Source organism: Delphinapterus leucas, unplaced genomic scaffold (genome assembly GCF_059928025.1).
Source record: "Delphinapterus leucas isolate spDelLeu-1000000601 "Yukka" unplaced genomic scaffold, BTC_Dleu_Yukka2 spDelLeu_asBTCV2_sq67, whole genome shotgun sequence".
NCBI lineage: Eukaryota > Metazoa > Chordata > Mammalia > Artiodactyla > Monodontidae > Delphinapterus > Delphinapterus leucas.
The window spans coordinates 359,894-380,492 of record NW_028322276.1 but is presented as its reverse complement, the minus strand read 5'-3'; the positions used below and the strand labels follow the sequence as shown (position 1 = coordinate 380,492).

General features: G+C 40.9%; 1 protein-coding gene across 1 annotated transcript; it reads left to right on the top strand.

The window, feature by feature from the left end:
* Window positions 1-3,120: 3,120 nt before the first annotated feature.
* On the top strand, window positions 3,121-12,425 carry LOC149743825 (protein TASOR 2-like). Its single transcript, XM_089906105.1, has 5 exons — window positions 3,121-3,427; window positions 3,742-4,029; window positions 4,344-4,631; window positions 7,559-7,801; window positions 11,565-12,425. Exons 1-5 carry the CDS (start codon window positions 3,142-3,144, stop codon window positions 12,392-12,394), a joined length of 1,935 nt encoding a protein of 644 aa, XP_089762231.1. The 5' UTR covers window positions 3,121-3,141; the 3' UTR covers window positions 12,395-12,425.
* The last annotated feature ends 8,174 nt before the right edge of the window (window positions 12,426-20,599 follow it).

Here is a 20,599-nt window from a genome sequence, read left to right as displayed (position 1 = left end):
TACTTTTATTGTGACCATTTCAAAGATGAGGAAACTGAAACTTAAACTTGCCCAAGGTCAAACAGCTGAGTCTGAGCTGGCTTCCAGCTCTGTTCCCACACTGCCTCCCTCCGTATGCAGGAGCTCTGCCTTTATTCTTATTTTTAGGTGTACACTACCACCTGAATAAGAAACATTAGTTCCTGTACCATTTGGGGCTGAACAGCACAGGATTTCTTTTTGAGTAAACATTGGATTGTTGTGTTCAATGCTCACAGCCTCCTCTAGTTCGTTAAGACACTTTTCTATTTCTGGTCACTCAGAAATGTTCAGTGCTGTGGTTATTTGTTTTAAATTGAGTGACTCTTCGCTTAGCAGACTTAAAAAGTTCTTTTTCTTAGATTTCATAATAGCCTGTTACAAATCGTTCTGACTTCTGCCTTTCCAAATTCTTGAAATAATGAAGTTGTCTAGAAAACTGCTGCTTTATCGTGAACTGTTAGCAGTACATAAGAACTTTGTCATGTTTTATTTTTCCTTTTACTATCTAAATGAACTGCAGAGAAAGGAATTTTTATTTTAATGGCTAGCCACATTTTCCCATTTATTTTTATTTGCCATTCTTTTCCTGATACCTGCTCAAGTATAAACGTATTCAGCTAGGTGTTTCTTAATTTTGCAGTTACTTTTTCGTTAAAAAGAATGGTATACTTCAGTTTAGTAGGCACCAAAGGTCTTTATTATCTGTGGGTTTTTTATTACTGATAAATTACATTTTCTAGGATTTTATTACCTATTTCTCAGTGACCTGACCTTTTCTCTTTTTTCCTGTACTCTTTTCCTTTAGGTTATTGAGTTGCTGAAAAATTAGCATTTCAGTCAGAGAGTGAACCAGGGAGAGGAAGTAAAATACAGACTAGTCAGTCTAGTTACATAATATTAAAAAATTGCATTTGCTAGAGAAGGTGATGAAATATATACCAGTAGTTACCATGAGAGTTGGGGGTTACTTAGGGTTTACTTTCTTTTAGTTCAACTGGTTTGTGTTGTAACTCTAGTTTCTTCCAGTTTTATTGAGATATTATATAATTGACATACAGCACTATATAAGTTTAGGGTTTACCAGCATAAAGATTTGACTTACATACATTATGAAACAACTACCACAGTAATTCTAGTGAACATCCATCATATCATATAGATACAAAATTAAAGAAAATAGAAAAAACATTTTTTCCCTTGTGATGAGAACTATTAGTATTTCCCTTCTTTTTCCTTCTTTGGCTGCGTTGGGTCCTCGTTGCTGCAGGCTTTCTCTAGTTGCGGCTAGCGGGGGCTACTCTTCATTGCAGTGCACGTGCTTCTCATTGTGGTAGCTTCTGTTGTTGCAGAGCACTGGCTCTAGGCACGCGGGCTTCGGTAGTTGTGGCATGCAAGCTCAGTAGTTGTGGCTCGCAGTCTCTAGAGCGCAGGCTCAGTAGTTGTGGTGCACGGGCTTTGTTGCTCCATGGCATGTGGGATCTTCCCAGACCAGAGCTCGAACCCGTGTACCCTGCAAAGGCAGGTGGATTCTCAACCACTGCGCCACCAGGGAAGTCCCAGTATTTACTTTCTTAACTTTCATATGTAACGTCAGCAGTGTTAATTATTTTTTATTATGTTGTACATTACATCTTTAGTACTTATTTATCCTATAACTGAAAGTTTGCACCTGTGACTACCTTCTTAAGAGAATTTGAAGTAGGTCATATAAGGTACAGATTAGATACATTTTAAAAGCAGAAGATGAGAATAGAAAAGTAATTCTGCCAACTCTAAATGCCGGTGCATTGAGCCCACGCTGGGCTCCTGGTCAGATGAGATGGAGCTGCAGGCGGGCCTGCCTTCTTCATTCTCACCTGGTGATCCCATCTGAGTGACTCTTTTTTGGTTCTGTGTGTGCGTGTTTTCATATATATGGAGATAATATATGTTCATTAAGTGCATCCATAAGTCTTCTATTAATTGCTATTTAGATTACCATTTGAAACACTGTATCATATTTAACCATCCTGTAATTTTGTAATCTAAAGCGTTTTTTCCTGCATGTTTTTGAAAAAACAAGAACTTTGGGTTTTTAATACATGTGTATATATTTTAGGGCTGAAAGACTTGAAAGTTGAAGATGACATCTCATTGAAGGTGGTACCTATTTTACCTGCCCTTAATTGTGCCCTGCTGGAAGCAAAGAAATCATTTTCTGAAAAAGGAATCTGTCCAAACACATTAGTAAAGCATAATCTCCAAGAACTGTACAAGGTGGACAAAAGTCCTTCATTGACTGCTGCTTCTCAGGATGGAATTAAAGAGACTGCATTCTTTGGCAAAGTGTCCAGTGGTTTTGACTTGACTCCTCCAGCTGAAAAGTGCCCTTTACAGTCTTTAACTCAGTTGAGATCTTATTCTTCAAATCCTAATGGGTACATTTTGGAAGTATCTACTGCACTAGACTTATTGGCAGACTGTCCTCAGTCTCCATGTATTTCAGATGGAATTTGTGACGCTGGATTTTCTTTAGTTATGACTCCAAATGCTGAATTTCACGACTCAGCGACAGAAGTAAGAAAAGAAACAGAAACACAAAAGAATTCTGAAGAGATGTTTAAAGCAAGGCAGGGAGCTCTGGTCCCATTAAGTCCCGCATCAAATCTGAGAGTTCAGCGTAAGAGAAAAGCAGGCACGCTGCCCGTGGTACAGAGTAAAAGGGTGAAGTTGTGCCATCCCTTTCCCAGAAGAACTCGTGGTGGAGCAAAGAAGCGTCCAGACTCTCGCACAACTCTCAAGTTCCGTCAGAAAAGAGAAAACGGTAAGCATGGTCTGTATGGATTTTCAGATGAGCAATTAGTAATAACTGTTGTGTGTTAACCCTGTTCCTGTGTGACCATCCTGGACTGTAGCTTGACAGTGTCCGTTAGCTCTCTCCAGGTGATCTGTGTGCATGCTAAAGTTGGAGAAGCGCTAATCTAGATAACATGAAAATCAAGAAATAGGACAAAAGCCCACCCACCAAAAGCTTGTATTTCACTTGTAAAACTGCTCAAATCATCACTCAGTTATTTACTTACCTGTCTAAGAAGTACGGTATTTCAGATGGAATTTATTGATGCTGGATTTTCTTTAGTTATGACTCCAGGTGCTGAATTTCACGACTCAGCGGCAGAAGTAAGAAAAGAAACAGAAACACAAAAGAATTCTGAAGAGATGTTTAAAGCAAGGCAGGGAGCTCTGGTCCCATTAAGTCCGGCATCAAATCTGAGAGTTCAGCGTAAGAGAAAAGCAGGCACGCTGCCCGTGGTACAGAGTAAAAGGGTGAAGTTGTGCCGTCCCTTTCCCAGAAGAACTCGTGGTGGAGCAAAGAAGCGTCCAGACTCTCGCACAACTCTCAAGTTCCGTCAGAAAAGAGAAAACGGTAAGCATGGTCTGTATGGATTTTCAGATGAGCAATTAGTAATAACTGTTGTGTGTTAACCCTGTTCCTGTGTGACCATCCTGGACTGTAGCTTGACAGTGTCCGTTAGCTCTCTCCAGGTGATCTGTGTGCATGCTAAAGTTGGAGAAGCGCTAATCTAGATAACATGAAAATCAAGAAATAGGACAAAAGCCCACCCACCAAAAGCTTGTATTTCACTTGTAAAACTGCTCAGATCATCACTCAGTTATTTACTTACCTGTCCAAGAAATAAGGTATTTCAGATGGAATTTGTGATGCTGGATTTTCTTTAGTTATGACTCCAGGTGCTGAATTTCACAACTCAGCGGCAGAAGTAAGAAAAGAAACAGAAACACAAAAGAATTCTGAAGAGATGTTTAAAACAAGGCAGGGAACTCTGGTCCCATTAAGTCCCGCATCAAATCTGAGAGTTCAGCGTAAGAGAAAAGCAGGCACGCTGCCCGTGGTACAGAGTAAAAGGGTGAAGTTGTGCCGTCCCTTTCCCAGAAGAACTCGTGGTGGAGCAAAGAAGCGTCCAGACTCTCGCACAACTCTCAAGTTCCGTCAGAAAAGAGAAAACGGTAAGCATGGTCTGTATGGATTTTCAGCTGAGCAATTAGTAATAACTGTTGTGTGTTAACCCTGTTCCTGTGTGACCATCCTGGACTGTAGCTTGACAGTGTCCGTTAGCTCTCTCCAGGTGATCTGTGTGCATGCTAAAGTTGGAGAAGCGCTAATCTAGATGACATGAAAATCAAGAAATAGGACAAAAGCCCACCCACCAAAAGCTTGTATTTCACTTGTAAAACTGCTCAAATCATCACTCAGTTATTTACTTACCTGTCCAAGAAATAAGGTATTTCAGATGGAATTTGTGATGCTGGATTTTCTTTAGTTATGACTCCAGGTGCTGAATTTCACAACTCAGCGGCAGAAGTAAGAAAAGAAACAGAAACACAAAAGAATTCTGAAGAGATGTTTAAAACAAGGCAGGGAACTCTGGTCCCATTAAGTCCCGCATCAAATCTGAGAGTTCAGCGTAAGAGAAAAGCAGGCACGCTGCCCGTGGTACAGAGTAAAAGGGTGAAGTTGTGCCGTCCCTTTCCCAGAAGAACTCGTGGTGGAGCAAAGAAGCGTCCAGACTCTCGCACAACTCTCAAGTTCCGTCAGAAAAGAGAAAACGGTAAGCATGGTCTGTATGGATTTTCAGATGAGCAATTAGTAATAACTGTTGTGTGTTAACCCTGTTCCTGTGTGACCATCCTGGACTGTAGCTTGACAGTGTCCGTTAGCTCTCTCCAGGTGATCTGTGTGCATGCTAAAGTTGGAGAAGCGCTAATCTAGATGACATGAAAATCAAGAAATAGGACAAAAGCCCACCCACCAAAAGCTTGTATTTCACTTGTAAAACTGCTCAAATCATCACTCAGTTATTTACTTACCTGTCTAAGAAATAAGGTCATTCATTTTCTGAACTGTCCTCGGACAAATTCGAGTGGAAGAAGAGGATCTGCTAAAATCAGGCACACTAAGAACAGATGGCAAAAACTGATAAGTGATAGCCTGAACATGTTTAAAGAGGGGGGAAAGTGCCTGGACTCTCCCAGAACTAGAGCATCCTGGGGCAGAATTTCTAATCCTTTGTGTGTTTTAAAAGTGGTCGTCTGGATCCTACTACAGACCTACTGAAACAAGGTCCAGTGGCCTCGAGACATATATATTGAAACAGTTCCTCAAGTGGTTTTGTTGCCCCCTGAAAACTGAGAGAGAATCAGCGTCCAGAGCCATTTAATGTTAGTCAAATGCACTTCAGTGAACAGAGCACGACAAATAACACAATTTTGGCTTAGAGTCATCTCAGATTATGTGTGGTGTATTTTGTTTAAAACTAGGGAACTTATGCTCTATGACCCCTTAGCGAAGAGGTGAGCAGACTTGGGCCAAAGGGTCCCTCAGGCATTACCTGTTGTCTCTGTACTTCACTGTGCTGGCACAGGTGGGCGGCTGTGACTGAGGTCTGGCCCTTCACAGAAAAAATTTGCCAACCCTATCTATAGTATTTTGAATTTTAAAATTCTGATGCCTAAAGAAGAAACACTGGAGGTGTGTGGATCCCCAGGATCCTAGATAATTAAGATTTTACCCTGTGGTTTAACAAGTAGTTATTTCTGGCCAATTATAGTTTGAGAAATTGTGTGTGTGTGTGTGTGTTTAGGAGGGTGGTAGAAAGAACGGCAGTATGAAGCAGCAACTCACACTTTACATTTCCTCACAAATTCCAGGCCAACCATATTGGGTTTCTCTCTATATGAACCATTTTAAAGGTATTAAATAAATTACCTATAATTCAACATATATGTTGTCACTGTTTCTCAAGTGTGCTAATTTCATCCACTATAAGAAATATGTTTTAGGGATGTCCCTGGCAGTACAGTGGTTACAACTCCACACTTCCAGTGCACAGGGCACGGGTTTGTCCCTGGTCAGGGAACTAAGACACAACATGCCACAGAGTGTGGCCAAAAAATGAACAACAACAACGATGTGATTAAACCAGCCAAGATGACTAAATATAATACCACAAAAGCTCAAAAAAAATAGAAAAGAAATACATTGTATATTGTAGTCCAGTACACACAAATTCATACATTACTGAAACAGAAATTTCAGGAAGCATTTACCCTAACTATGTGTAATACAATCTGATATCTTCTGTTTCATTTAACAAAGAATTCTGGTTGCAGCCCATTAAGTTTATTTTATAATACACCCATGGGTTATTGCATGCAGCTTGAGAAACATGTCATTGAGTGATGCAAATAAGCAGGGCAGTCCGTGCAGGGTCACCTGTTTCGTGTTTCTCCTTTTCCTCGCAGGACCTAGGTTGTGAGAGATGTTCCCCTCCCGCCCGTGCAGATGTTACGCTTCCCCTAGTCTTGATCATCTCATCTTATTTTCTTTCTCTTCTTAATTTAGTCTTAACAGTTTTCCTGCTTGACTTATATTTTGCCTTTTTTTATGCTAAAAATTTTAGAAATTGTAACCAGTATAAAATCAGAAGTCTTACTCTAAAAACAAAACTGCTGCTTTATTGCCTTTGATAGTTTAGTAGGGAAGAAAATAATTAGACCCAGGGAAATGTACAACATTAAGAGAGTCTAAAAGCTTTTTTAAAAAACCGTTTATTTTTCTAACCTTCAAAAGAATAAAATGAAACTGGTCTCTTTTCTACATTTCACTAATAACCATCACATTCTGAAACTGTTTAATATGTTTTCTGTTCTCAATCAATTAGAAATAGTATTTTCCATATAACGTGATTTTAAAATATTTGCAAACATTCACACGTGTGATTATTTTATATCGTCAATGGGGAAAACGTTTTCACAGGGAACATTTATTAACATTTTTTTTAAACTCTTAAAGGATTGAAACACTTTCTGCGTGTGATACAAGCAGGTTGTTAATAGTTTTTTCTCCTCATGTGCCCCCACCTTTAGTTCTTTCCTTCCTTCCCTGCGAGAAGTAAAGCTGAGCATTTTGTAAGAGAAATGAGCAATTATAATAGATTTATAGGAAGTTAAATCAGAAGAGGACTTTCTTCAATGTACCTTCCTCTGTCTTCTCTTAAGAGATGATTTTTCAGGCAGTGTTAAAGCTTTGATATTTAGGTGTAGTGAAGGAAAATATGTAAGATGGCTCTTTGTGAACCTACAGTCTCTTCTCTACAGTGTGATCATGGTTTTAACCATATGGCTTTATGGGAGCTGTGTCGCTTTTGTGTAAATTGAATTATCCGTCACCCTGTGCTGTGAACTAGCATGTTCAGCCTTACCTGCCACATCAGTCAGCAAAGATTATGGAATCTTTTTTAAAAATTAAGTCATGCCTTGTTTCTATAAAGTTATTACTCTGATATTTTTCTCCTAATCCTAATTAGGGATATAGACCAACACTTAGCAAGTTCAAAAATCTTTTAATGAAATACCCCAAATTTTATATTTTATTCCCCATTATTAAAGTTTCCCCCCAAAACAAATCAAAGGAAAGCTATGCTGATAAATATGTGCGCCCCCTACCCCTTAGAAAACGGTGTCTTTTCTGCATAAGGTGCTGAAGTGCTGACTGCACAGTTTGTACAGACAACCAAATTGGATTGGAAAAACCAAGAAGCTCCTATTTCTAAAGATGTTCCAGGGTCAACGAATGCTAAAAGGGCAAGGAAACGAGAGACATCTCCAGTCAAAACTGTTCCAAGGGCTGAGCCACCTGTGAAGAATTCTCCACAAAAACAGAGGGAAAATATAGTAAAAGGCAATCAGAATCCCAGAATCAGAAAGCAGCCACAACCTGGTAAGAAGTCCTCTTCCTGTAAATTTCAGCACCGTAATACAGACTAATCGAGATTATAAAGTAGTATATTGAAACAGTATAAGATCAGTTGAAATCTGTCACGTTCTTGTGGTCTTCTTTAGTTCAGACACTGACAGGACAAGTAACTTGGTTTCCCATTGTGAATAAATAAGAAAGTGCCAAGATTCATACCTTCACTAAATAGACCCTACTTTTCATTCTGCAGAAAGCCTGAACATGAACTGTTTAGCAGAGTTAAAGTATAAATGGCCTTTTTTAATGACTAAATTCACAAGCAGGTAGCATCTGGCAGTATTTTTCTGGACCATAATCAGTTATAGAAGATATTATAAGTTTGTCCAGAGGGAACTGTAAAGACATGGTTCAAAGCAGTCAGTAATCTCGAATCCTGTATTTCACTTGTATTTTTTCTTGTTTTTTTTCGGTACGTGGGCCTCTCACTGCTGTGGCCTCTCCCGTTGCGGAGCACAGGCTCCAGACGCGCAGGCTCAGCAGCCGTGGCTCACGGGCCCAGCCGCTCCGCGGCATGTGGGATCTTCCCGGACCGGGGCACGAACCCGTGTCCCCTGCATCGGCAGGCGGACTCTCAGCCACTGCGCCACCAGGGAAGCCCCTGCATTTGGTTTCAAAAGGCATTAAATTAATTTTAAAAGCAGCTTTACTTTTCTACTTCTACTTGTGCGGAAGTGAATAACCAAGTCTCCTTCTGTGAGCCAGCAGCTGACTGCTGGTTCCGTGTTCCACCTGCTGGAACCTCCTCGTTGCTGGCACGTTCCCTCATCACCGCGGACCTCACTTTTCTCCCAGCTCCATGTCCCTCTTCACACCCGTCTCTCTGAGTAGAGTGCAGCTCCACCAAGCTGCAAAATCTATACATTTTACAGTATCTTCGGTATTGAGTCCTACTGTGTTGTATGTGTGGTGGTGTTTTTTGTTTAGAAAAACCTTCATTTCCTCATATCTCTGTATTTCCATCAGTTTTCTGTCTAATCTCATGATTCTACTTTCTCTCATCTACCTTTAGGTTTTTTAAAAGCCTCAAATTTAGTGGAATTCAGGGAAAGAAACTCTTGTTTTGTTGGGGTGATGGTATTATGGATGAGCTTGGTTTTTTCTTTCCTCATTGTTTAAAAAAATTTTTTCGGCCACACCTTGCAGCATGTGGGATCTCGGTTCCCTGACCAGGGATCGAACCCACACTGCCTGCATTGGAAGCGCAGAGTCTTAACCACTGGACCACAGGGAAGTCCCTTTCCTCAGTTTCGCTAATGTTGTTTATGGCTGAAGATTTTTCTGAAAGCTCCTCAGTCATATCACCGTACAGCCTGTAGAGAGTCATACCCAACACAGCCTCTCTGCTTGTCTCCCCAGGCAGTTACGAGGTGGTCTTACCCACGGGTGCACATTTCTCTCCTGCCGTTTCCCAATGCGTGCCTTCCCTGCCAGGCACATGGTGCCACCCACACGAACCACGCCTGTTGTCACTCCTGTGCAGTCCCCTCTGCTCAGCTAAGTCCACCCGGAGTCATTTCCTGATGCTCTGATCTGCACTCATTTCTCCTTTTTTTTCCATTTCTTTTTTGGGTTTTTGAGAACGTTAAAGAGTTAATTCATACTATTTTCCAATCATCTGGTGTGTCTTGGTCCTGTCTTTCCAATTAGTTTGTAAACAGGATGAGTATAGATACATACATAATGCATTGTATTCCCAGCCTTGTCATTAGAATTCCTTGTGCTGAATTGGCTTCTATATACTTGTAGGCTAATCGATTAGTGGGAGGAGGTGTGCAACTGGGCATTGGCAGAAAAGTGAGCCCAGAAAATGAAAAGTTTCCAGAATGGGTATTCAGAAATAGGGCGATTTGTATTGCAAGTGTCTGTATATATTGTGCAGCCACATTCCAAGTTAAAATTTTAAGATTACCACCTTTTAAATAATGTGTTAATTTTTTCTTTTATTTCTTAATCACCCATGCTAATCCACTTCATTTCTTTTACTTGAAATATCAGAGTTTAAGAAGGCTCAATCATTTTGTTACTGAAACTAATGGTTTTCTGTCCTTTTTAAAGTTTTCAATATAGTTTTTATTTACTGAACTCTTTAATTTTTTATAATTTATTTGGCATCATTTTATCTATATTTCTTAAAAGAGATAGATGATCAGTATTGTATTTTTAATTAATTGAAAACCTCTAGCAAGTCAGTTATTAAATGATTTACCTGAAATGACACATATGAAAATGAACCCTTTTTCTTGACTCAATACAGTGTTCTCTAGATTCGACCTTCCTCATAGTGATACTCAGTGTAAGAACCATAGTATTTAAGGATAGAATGAACTTAGTGTCAGTAAACACATCAGATCCTAAAATGAATGTGTTTCCAGTACACCCGGAGGGTTCACGAGACAGCCCTCTTTGGGCCACTTTCTCGTACCTCACCCCGTTGGGCTTTGATATTTTAAATAAAAACTGGGCAGTGGTTGATTAATTTTACCCTCCTCACCATACACACACTCTTGTCATTCTGTTTGATGACCTCATAGGCCAGAGTTTTCTCTGTAAATGTACTGTCATTGGGCTTTGCAGACAGGTTAGTAATTTATTTCAGACCTGCTACTGCTAATTATAAAGAGGAGCACAGTTGGCTTTTCTGTCCATCCAGCCACCTGCTACAGGGACTCACTGCCCAGTATTGTTGAGAACTTTGTCCTTCATGATAATCACATTTTAAAAGGCTGAATCAAAGTCCTGAGAAGGCAAGTAAACCACCTGAGAATGTTAGTTTTCTGACCGAATGCCAGTGGGTAGATTTGAGTACCTGCTGTAAGGAGAATTATCAGTAGATGAGGAGATTTGCTTTTTTGCAGATAGAATAGAGAGGAAATGTTTTTAATGCAGAAACTGAAGTTTTAAAACTTGAAATTAATTGGCGATTCTGAATATTCTTACTTTTCTCATTTTTTATTTGTATCGTAACATATTATAATTAAACATCAGTACGGTTAAAAATCATCTCTATTTTGAACTTAGGTGGTTCCTCTAATGACTTGCCAAGGGAAATGATTTCTAAGAAAGTACATTAACCTTCTATAATATACACTTTAAACTTAGAAATTCTTAGATTCTCACTAGATTGTAAGCTCTCTGAGGGCAGGAGTCTTGTTTTCTTGTTTTTGTTTTTTTCTCTTTGTATATTTCTTTAGCTGAGCAGTATGCCTTGTGTGTAGGTCAGTACATGCAGGTTTTTTTTGTTTGTTTGTTTTTGTTTTTTTGCGGTACGCGGGCCTCTCACTGTTGTGGCCTCTTCCGTTGCGGAGCACAGGCTCCGGACGCGCAGGCTCAGTGGCCACAGCTCACGGGCCCAGCCGCTCCGTGGCATGTGGGATCTTCCTGGACCGGGGCACGAACCCGTATGCCCTGCATCGGCAGGCAGACTCTTAACCACTGCGCCACCAGGGAAGCCTGAGTACATGCAGTTTTGAAGGGTGATTTCTTTTTAAATTAATATGCACATTCCTTAAGACTTGTTCCTTGGTAAATACATTATAATACATCAGGAAGTTGGACAAGACCTCACTCTGGTAATAAAAATTTAACATACAATTTATGCAACATATCAAGAGGTTTTTCTTGAATATGTTGACTTAACTGTTGATTTTCACTGAACCATAGGAATATGACAAAGAATTAATTCTATGGAAATCAAGTGTTATGTGTCTTTTTTTCTTTTATGCTGAAGCCAAAGGAAAAACTTCTTCACAGCTTCAATCAGAAATTTCAGATGGTCAAGAAGATGTTATTAGCATAAGTACAGCTCAACCAGAAAATATCACAGTGGCTCCAGAAGACCCACCTGAAAACTCCATTGTCAACTGTGACTCCCAGGCCCTAAATATGTTGGCTGATCTTGCATTAAGCGCTGCTACCTCTACCACACCATCCTCTGAGCCCAGAAACTTGCCCTGCTCCTCTGAATTGCCACAGAACGATGTTTTGCTTTCTAAAGAACATTCTTTGCGTGGTACATCAGACCATGAATATCATAGAAGAGTTAAAAGTCAAAAAGGTGGACCGTCATCCAAGCCCTCCTCTGATAAGAGTAATCTGACATCAGACCCCACGGTCAGCCAGGAGGAAGAAAGCTTGGTTGCTGGCATTCAGGCCCCTGCAGAAGCCCAGTCAGCACTGCCCGAGGAAACCCTAGAAAGTTCCGACGCAAGCCAAAGCTCTGTCATTGCTGTGGAGCGTTCCTATGCCCTGCTCCTTGCAGAACATTCAAAGAAGCATCTACAGCAGAGAGGGGCCCCAGGCCCTGCGTTTGCCAAGAATGGCACAAAAGGCCCTGAAGCGGGAACCCCAGTGGGGAAAGTGATGCCATTTCGGCATCAGCAGGTCACCTCCCCACTGCAGCAGCTTTCCGAGGCCCCAGCGCTCAGGCGCAGGAGCGGGGTGCTGCCCTCCAGCCTGCAGGACTTCTGCCGCTCTCGTGCCGTATTCAGCTGTGACGGCTCCTTTAAGGTCACTTTCGTATGGGAAGCAGATTACGTGTTCAGCTTAGACGGCAAGTAAGTATACCAACAACCCCCTGGAGAAGACTGTAGTCAGAGCACTGCACGGGTGAGTGGGAGTGACACTGGATGAAAACGGATGAACTTTTCTGTTGAGATAAATGTAGCGAGAAGGGATACTTGTGCTAAACCCTGGGGAGGGAGAAGGAAGTGTGTAAAATCCAGTAACTTGGGAATAATACCAAGCAGATTCACTGTAATTATTTGTTATATCAACTTCATTTTTATCTTACTCATTGTTTCATGTTCATGTAATTTTTAAAATAAAAATGAACACAAAAACTAAGGTTAATAATTAAGGCACTTACTTATAAGATAATCAACTAAAACAGTCATTTTCAATGATTTTGGTTTCTTCTTTCTTTAAAATCTCAGGCCTTGGAATACTGATTTACCAGATACCATGGAAGAAGTGAAGCTTTTACTTCATATGTGGGTAGCTCTGTTTTATAGCAATCAAAACAAAGTCATACAATCATCCCGAAAAGTAGTAGAACACAGCAACCCAGCAAAATACGTGTGCATAAATAGCACGTTAGAATCGTTTGAATTCAGTGAAATTGAAGAGTCCTCCGGTGTGGAAAGGTGCTCCGTAGACCCTCTGTTGGAGACTAATGAGGCTCCCAGAGGTCCTACTGCCAAAGTGTCCTTCCCAATCACTGACCCCCTGCTTCCTTTCATGAAACCACCGCCTGTGAGAGGCTTGGAGCTTTGGGTGCAGAATGAACAGAAAGAAATGTTTGCAACAGCAGGTCATCCAGAGACCCCAGAAAGCCAGAATTTCATCTATTCCTGTAATAATGAGGTAGGTAAAGCTGAATACTGTAAATGCTGGTGTTATTTTTGAAGAAATATTTTTTGTACGTAAAATCACATTCATAACAAGGCATTGGTTTCTTTTAGGAAAGTGGATTCTCTAGCTATGTAAAGGATTAGAATGCCAGAAACTTAGTTTACAAAGTCTGGATTGTCTGCAGGTGGAGCTTATCTACCATCCTGATTGAAGAAACAAAAGGAGGAAAAAAATCGTAGGCCTCAGATGATCTGGGAGCCAACCATAATTATGTAGCTTTTTAGTTGTATGATTTGGGGCAAATTACTTGTTCTCTGAGCTTATTATCTTTTAAAAGAGGTGAATAATACTTATTCTGTTTACCTATAATAGTGTTTATGGATCAAATGCAGTAATAATAAATATAAAAAATCTTTGATAAACCTTAAAGGAAACTAAAATTGAATATATTAAAAAATATTTTTAAAAACAAATCCTGAGGGCTTCCCTGGTGGCGCAGTGGTTGAGAGTCCGCCTGCCGATGCAGGGGACACGGGTTCGTGCCCCGGTCTGGGAAGATCCCACATGCCGCGGAGCGGCTGGGCCCGTGAGCCGTGGCCGCTGAGGCTGCGCGTCCGGAGCCTGTGCTCCGCAACGGGAGAGGCCACAACAGTGACAGGCCCGCGTACCACCAAAACAGAAAACAAATCCTGAGACAGTAAATAAAATGCCAGACCTCTCATAGTCTGCAGATAACTGTTTGTAAATATGAAAAATACACTTTGTTTCATTTCACTGTTCTCAACTGATAGGACGGATAATCGAATTTTTTTTTTTTTTTTTTTTTTTTTTTTGCGGTACGCGGGCCTCTCACTGTTGTGGCCTCTTCCTTTGCGGAGCACAGGCTCCAGATGCGCGGGTTCAGCGGCCACGGCTCACGGGCCCAGCCGCTCCGTGGCATGTGGGATCTTCCCGTACTGGGGCACGAACCTGTATTCCCTGCATCGGCAGGCAGGCTCTTAACCACTGCGCCACCAGGGAAGCCTGATAATCGAATTTTAATTGGAGCAAATTAAAAAGTTGTATCAGATTCTAAGTAAATGGATTGACAAAATACCTGCCTTTTTAAGCTTTCAGAGCAGATTTATTACAGAATAATTTTACATGGGTTTGGGCACCTTCAGTGCCTGTGTTAACATTGAGTTTCTGTACCTGGGCTTCCGTGGGGATTTGCAGGTCCAGGGGTGAGCCTCAGAGGGTCTGTGAGTGTCTGCAGATGCTCATCTTCATCAGAATGAAGACTGGTGGAACGCTGTGGGCCAGAGACTGGTCTGAGCCCTTCACTCGCATTAGCTCAGTTAATTCTCACACGGCCGGGTGAGGTAAGGACCGTGCCACCCATCTTATAGGTGAGAAGACTGAGGATGGAGAAGTACAGAATGGCCTGGAGGCACATAGTAAATTGTCCGGCCAAGACTCAGATCTGGACACTCTAGCTGTTTCTCAGTGTCTAATTCTGTGGATGTATTTATGTATATATATGCACATATGTGTGTTTATATGTGTACACATAAAATATATGTTACGTGTGTATGCGTTCTTTTTCTGAGGATGGGGTTCATAAATTTCATCTTATTCTCAAAGAGATACATAAAATCACTACCTTAGAATAAGAAAGTATTTATGTTTAGTCAGGCAGATTTTAATTATTACATATATATTTATACACACACTAGTTTCTTATAAAGTATTTTCGGTCGTGGTAATATATATTAACTTACTTTAGTAATGTCCAATTAGGAATGATTTTCTTGCAAACATGAAAGAGTATTAAGTAGAAAGTAGAATGTTAAAATTAACGATTCCTAACACTTTCTATAGCATATACTTAGAAATATGTTTCCGTCATCTTCTTGAATACTGTACCCATACTTTAAAGGTGCACACACCTTTAAATCCTGTACCACTCCCTATTCTAGGGCAAACTAGGATTATCAAAGTTTTCATTTCACTAAGAGCACAGGCATGGTGAGATTCTCGACTATGGCCCAACATTATCAGCCACAGTACGATTGGGAGGGTCATAGAACTGTTCTCAGAATGAGTGTGCCATCAAGAGTTTTCTACGCTTTGTATCTGGCCAGTCGTGTCCCCTTAAAACCAAGTCTCAGCTCCTCCCTGCCAATTGCTCAGGTCAGTGTCTTTCTTTGACTAAGGCAGAAATGTTTTTAACAAGAGATTTGAAACACAGGTCCTGACTTACAACACGACTGCTTCAAAATCTGGCAGGAAATCTGTGGCCGTAGTGTTCCAGAGCTACAGGTGTAGGTCAACTGTATGGTCAATCCACTTTACCATATTCTGAACAAGACCATTCTTCAGCCTTTAAAAAAAAGAAGAAAAGAAACAGCCTTTTTATGAGGTTATCAAAATTGTCCAGAGGTATTTCTGTTACTGTTTATGCTAAATCCTTTCTGGTACTGTTTAAATCAGTCCTTTTAGTTGAGTTTATTAATGCAAGCTGCACTGTGTTTTCTGCTGCTTTGTTGAATAGGGAGGTATTAAAATGAGAGAGAGATTATGTCCAGTTATAAGCTAAGAAGACAGCTAAGGGGTAAGGGACTTTTATTTAACAGGATAGAGATTGATACCTTGGGAAAGCTGCTTATCAGTGTATTCTGAGTACAAGAGATAATAATTAGTGTTTCCTCATGGGAACATTCCAGATGACAGTGCATTTATAGTCTAATTGAAAGCTGGTGTTTAAAATAAGTTATTCTTTGCTTTAAAGATTATCTTTTAATCTTACTAAAAATAATTTAAATTAATTGAGCACTTTTTCCTCTACTGCTGCATTTCTGAATTAAGTGATGCTATTTAGCAAACAGTCTGCATTTTCAAGTCTTTAAATTGCCAGTGGTCTAGCCACTTTTCTTCCCAAAAGTCCATTAAAAAAAAAACAAAAAAAACAAGGCTGTGCAACTAAGAAAGTTTTGGAGTTCTCGTGTGTGTGTATTTAGATAAAACAAATTCCTATTTGGGGGGTATTTTAAGCCTAAGAAGAGAGGGATTTGCTTGATCTCTACCCTATGAAGATTCAAAAGAACAGAGCAAACTAAAATTGATCTTTGTCTGTTCTGTTCTTCACATATGTAAATGCTTGAAAAAAAGATCCATTTGGCCCTTGATTTTTTAAATTAATTTATTTCTTTTGCTTTTATCATTTCAGATAATTGGGGGGAAAGCCGAACAAGAGTCATCAGATAAACTAGAGACCTCTAATCTGGTGCTTTCTAGCATTGGAAGTACCCAAACTAATGGATCTTCTATTCCTGCTGAAGATAAAACCTTTGAGCCACTTGATGGCACACAGGTGACATCTTATAATGATACTGTCACACAGTCCACATTCGCCAGGACTTACGATGGGATCAGCAATCCGTCAATGATTTTTCAAAAGTCTGTGTACAGCACCCTTGAAAGCAAAGTTGATGTTTTTCATGCAAAAATGCAAACAAAAACAGGTGCTTTGCAGGGCTTTATCCAGCATAGCAGCCTTATAATCAAAGAATGTCAGTCATCCTTGGAAGGGGAGGATGATACGGAGTATGTAGTGATTAATCTGGAACGAGTTACATTCAGTTTTGAAAAAAATGCCTATGCACCGATACAGACAGAAGTTGTAAACAGAGCTGATAAACCTACACCCTTTAATGTGGAGTTGATTAAACAAGTATCACCTGCTACAAGCCTTAGACATCCTGTGTCCGCATTTGAAAAGACACAGGGTCTTAGGGACGTTCCCTCTCTGGCAATGTCAGGACAACAAGGCGCTAAGTACCTTTGTGCCTTCTCAGTGAGTAGAGAGATACTTGCTAAAGAAATGTGTTCGTTACAGAAAGGGCAGGCTGTTGCAGGCTCACCATCGCCGTCTGATAATTGCCTTGTAACAGAGGCATTATCACTAGTTAAAAGTTCTAGTTATTTGTTACCCAGAGAAGAAATGAAGCTCTCTCAAGAATGTTTTCTGTCGAGCCAGAGTCTCTCCAGCATCTCTTCGGAAGACACTGTAGAGTCGTCCCAGCTTGAAGAAGTAGTCTCATCGTCAGCTTCTGATCCCTTGGAAGAAAAAGATTCACTTGACTGCATCCCATCAGTGAGGAATGCTTCGGATGGCTCTTCAGAACTAAAGAATGACAAGAGTGGTCTAAACAGTGAACACATGAGTTTTGAAACATTTAATTCTGCATTTACCAAACAAACCAGCCTATCTGTGAATAGAGAGGAAGTCAGCCTCGAGTTATCAGAGGAGGATTCTGACCTTGACCTCACTCTCACCATATCACCGCCCACGAGTCCCTGGGAAGAAGCATCCGCTGGTGAAATGGAGCAGCAGCAGGAGGCCCCGTTACCCTGCTTAGAGCTTCAGGAGACAGCGGAAGAAATAATTGAGCCTGAAGAGGTGCCTGATGTGAACTCTGCTGATCACACGTCAATGAAACCACGAGAAAGTGAGAGAAAAGGTGATAACTTACAGACAGTGGCTTTCATACTTTCGAAAGAAACCTGTGCCCTTGAGGTTGCAGAGGAAGTTCAAGTTGGTTCAGACTTCTCCTTCAGTTGTTTTTTTTTGTTTGTTTGTTTTTTGTTTGTTTTTGTTTTTGTTTTTGTTTTTTCCCTCCTTCAGTTCTTTAATTAAAGAAGTGTCACCAGCTTCTAGTCCTGACTGCCAGGTACCAGGTGAAGAAGCACAGCCAGCTTGGGCTGTATTTCCAAGTAGTTTTAAACTCTGTGATGCACACTATGAGAAAACTGACAGATCCTCCCAGGTTGAAACAGTAGATTTGGCCATAACAGAAAAAGAAAATTCTTTTGTTGGTCCCACCCATCCAGTGGGACAAGATAACTTAACTCAGATATAGAAGGAAAAATACCAAAATTTAATAACGATGATATTTTGTGGGATTTTAATTTTATTCTTTATGTTTTCCCTGTATTTTCTACAGTCGGAATGACTACTTTTACAGGCAGAAAAAAATAATAATGATTAGTTTTGTTTTTTTTTTAAATCAAAGTAAGAAATCAGCCAGGTTATTACAATTCATTGTCCAACTTCTTACCTCGCCTCAGCCATGTAAAACGGGGGTTGACCGAGACTTGGAAGAACCACCCAGACTGGCAGTGGCAGCATGGCTGTGTGAATGAAATGCAATGACTTTTCTCCGGTAACTTGCAGAGTAGACCTAATAAAAGCATCTTGAATAAGGTCATTACCCCTTCAAAGGAGGAGGAAGGCTGTGTCATAGCCTGACATGCCTATTTCTAGTACTCGCCTTTGTGTGAGAACAGCATGACTGGATTATCAGCAAAAGAATCTTAGGAAAAGGCCCTGCCAATAAGGAGTCAAAGTCATGTGAAAGGGCCAGAGGAAGAAAGACCAAGGACTCAGTGTGGGAGGGACTTCCCAGACATACTGTACAACAGACAGAAAATAGGCACCTTCCTCACCGTCATGAGGAGTAATTCACATCCTGTGACATTGCTTTCTGTCCTTGATTATCTCAAATACAAGAAAATATTATCAATCAGCCTTTCTGAAAAGTACCAATACCAATGATCCACATTTCCTTTTCCTTCATTTGTCTGTTAACAGTGTTGATGTAAACCTTCCTGAAATAGAAGCCAGCACATTTCTTAAAATATGTTTTTGATGAGTGGTGCTCCCCACTTTCCCTTTCCTATTATTTCCCATGCCTCTCACAAGAAAAAGAAAAGAATTCAAAATTTTTTCCCCAATTGATCATGCTTTGGTTAGCGGGGGAGTTTTAAAGCTACCTTTCCCAATTTGGGTTATTTCCATAACAAACAAAAAGAACTATATTGCCAGTATTACTAAGAACATGCATAAAAGGATGCTTAATCCGTTTCGATAAGCTATTCACAGGCATAAAGAAACATTCAGAGAGGTTAGTCATTGTCATGAGAAGCTCAGGAAAACTATCACTTTCAAATGCAGTATTTAGGACACACTCCCGTGCATTGAGTCATCCCTCCAGCATTTGCGGAGCTGCCACTGACTAAGCAGAGGGGGTTGGCCGAAGGAGCTAGCCTTGTGTGACATGCCAGCCCAGGCCGGCCGATGAAAAGCATGTAGAAGGACATCGTGGAAAATTCCTAGGTCCTGAAATCCCAGCGCCAAGTAAGGGGAAGTTGCAGAGGTTGCAGTGCGGGTGCACAAGAAGGAAGGCTACAGAAGTACAGCACAGAAAGACTTCCAGGGCCCACGCTGCCAAAATGAGGCCTGGAGAACATTGATTTGCAGAGCAGCAGGACCGATGCCTTTCGAGATAGGGTACAGTGTTTCTGGATGCTGATGGAGCCTCTTGAAAGGTAGATCAATTTCTGGGGTCCCTTTTAGGGAGACTCTCACCCCGGGCAGGCTGCTGACCATCACCGCTGACCTGAGCACAGCTATATACAGAAGGATGACACCAGGAAGCCTAGGTCTGTGCCTTTGGAAAGAAAAGCATCACACTCAGAGAGTCTGGGGAGCTTTTATTGATATTAAGCAACAGATTCACAGGTGTCAATATAATATAGAAGCCAAACTTCATTTAAAGTCTATAACTGTAGGAAAGCTTATATATGACTTCCAGATCCTCACAAATCCATTTGTTTCAGAAAAGATTCTAAAGAAGAAGTCTGGAAAATCCTTAATTAAATTTTGGGATTTAGATGATGATGGGATACAGAATAAAGGAGGTCTCACAGATCTTTGGGGTTGATCGGAGGAAGGCCACATGGAGGAAGTGACTTAGGAATTTTCTTGTGAAAGTGTTGGAAACATACCAGCAGAGAGGTCTGAAGACAGTGAGGCTGTCCACAGCAGGCACGGGCTGGAATGCCCACAGGCGGCAGGTCAGTCTGCTTCATGCGCGGGTCTGGAGAAGAGCAGATCTGCTCAGAGCCAACCTTGGAATGAAGACCCCTGGCTGCTCTGGGTTGGCCTAGGGGATGTTCTGAGTATGACTACATTTCCTTTCTGAAGCAGAATCTGCCCTATTCCAGGAACCTAGGGTCTCTCAGAGATAAGGTTGTTCAAGAGAGACAGTAGCCTCCTGGGGATGCCTGGGATTAGGGAGTTCGGTCAGTGTGCCTCAATCTTTAAACTCATATTTGCATGGGTATTAAGTTTGTCCAAAAGGTGGGGATCAGAAGTTGTACAAAATGAATGATCTGCAATGCTCATTAAAAGGTACAGAGAGATGGAATTCCCTGGCAGTCCAGTGGTTAGGACTCTGCAATTTCACTGCTGAGGGACCGGGTTCAATCCCTGGTCGGGGAACTAAGGTCCCACAAGCCACGCGGCATGGCCAAAAAATAGGTAAATAAATAAATAAATAATTTTAAAATAATAATAATAAAATCATTGAA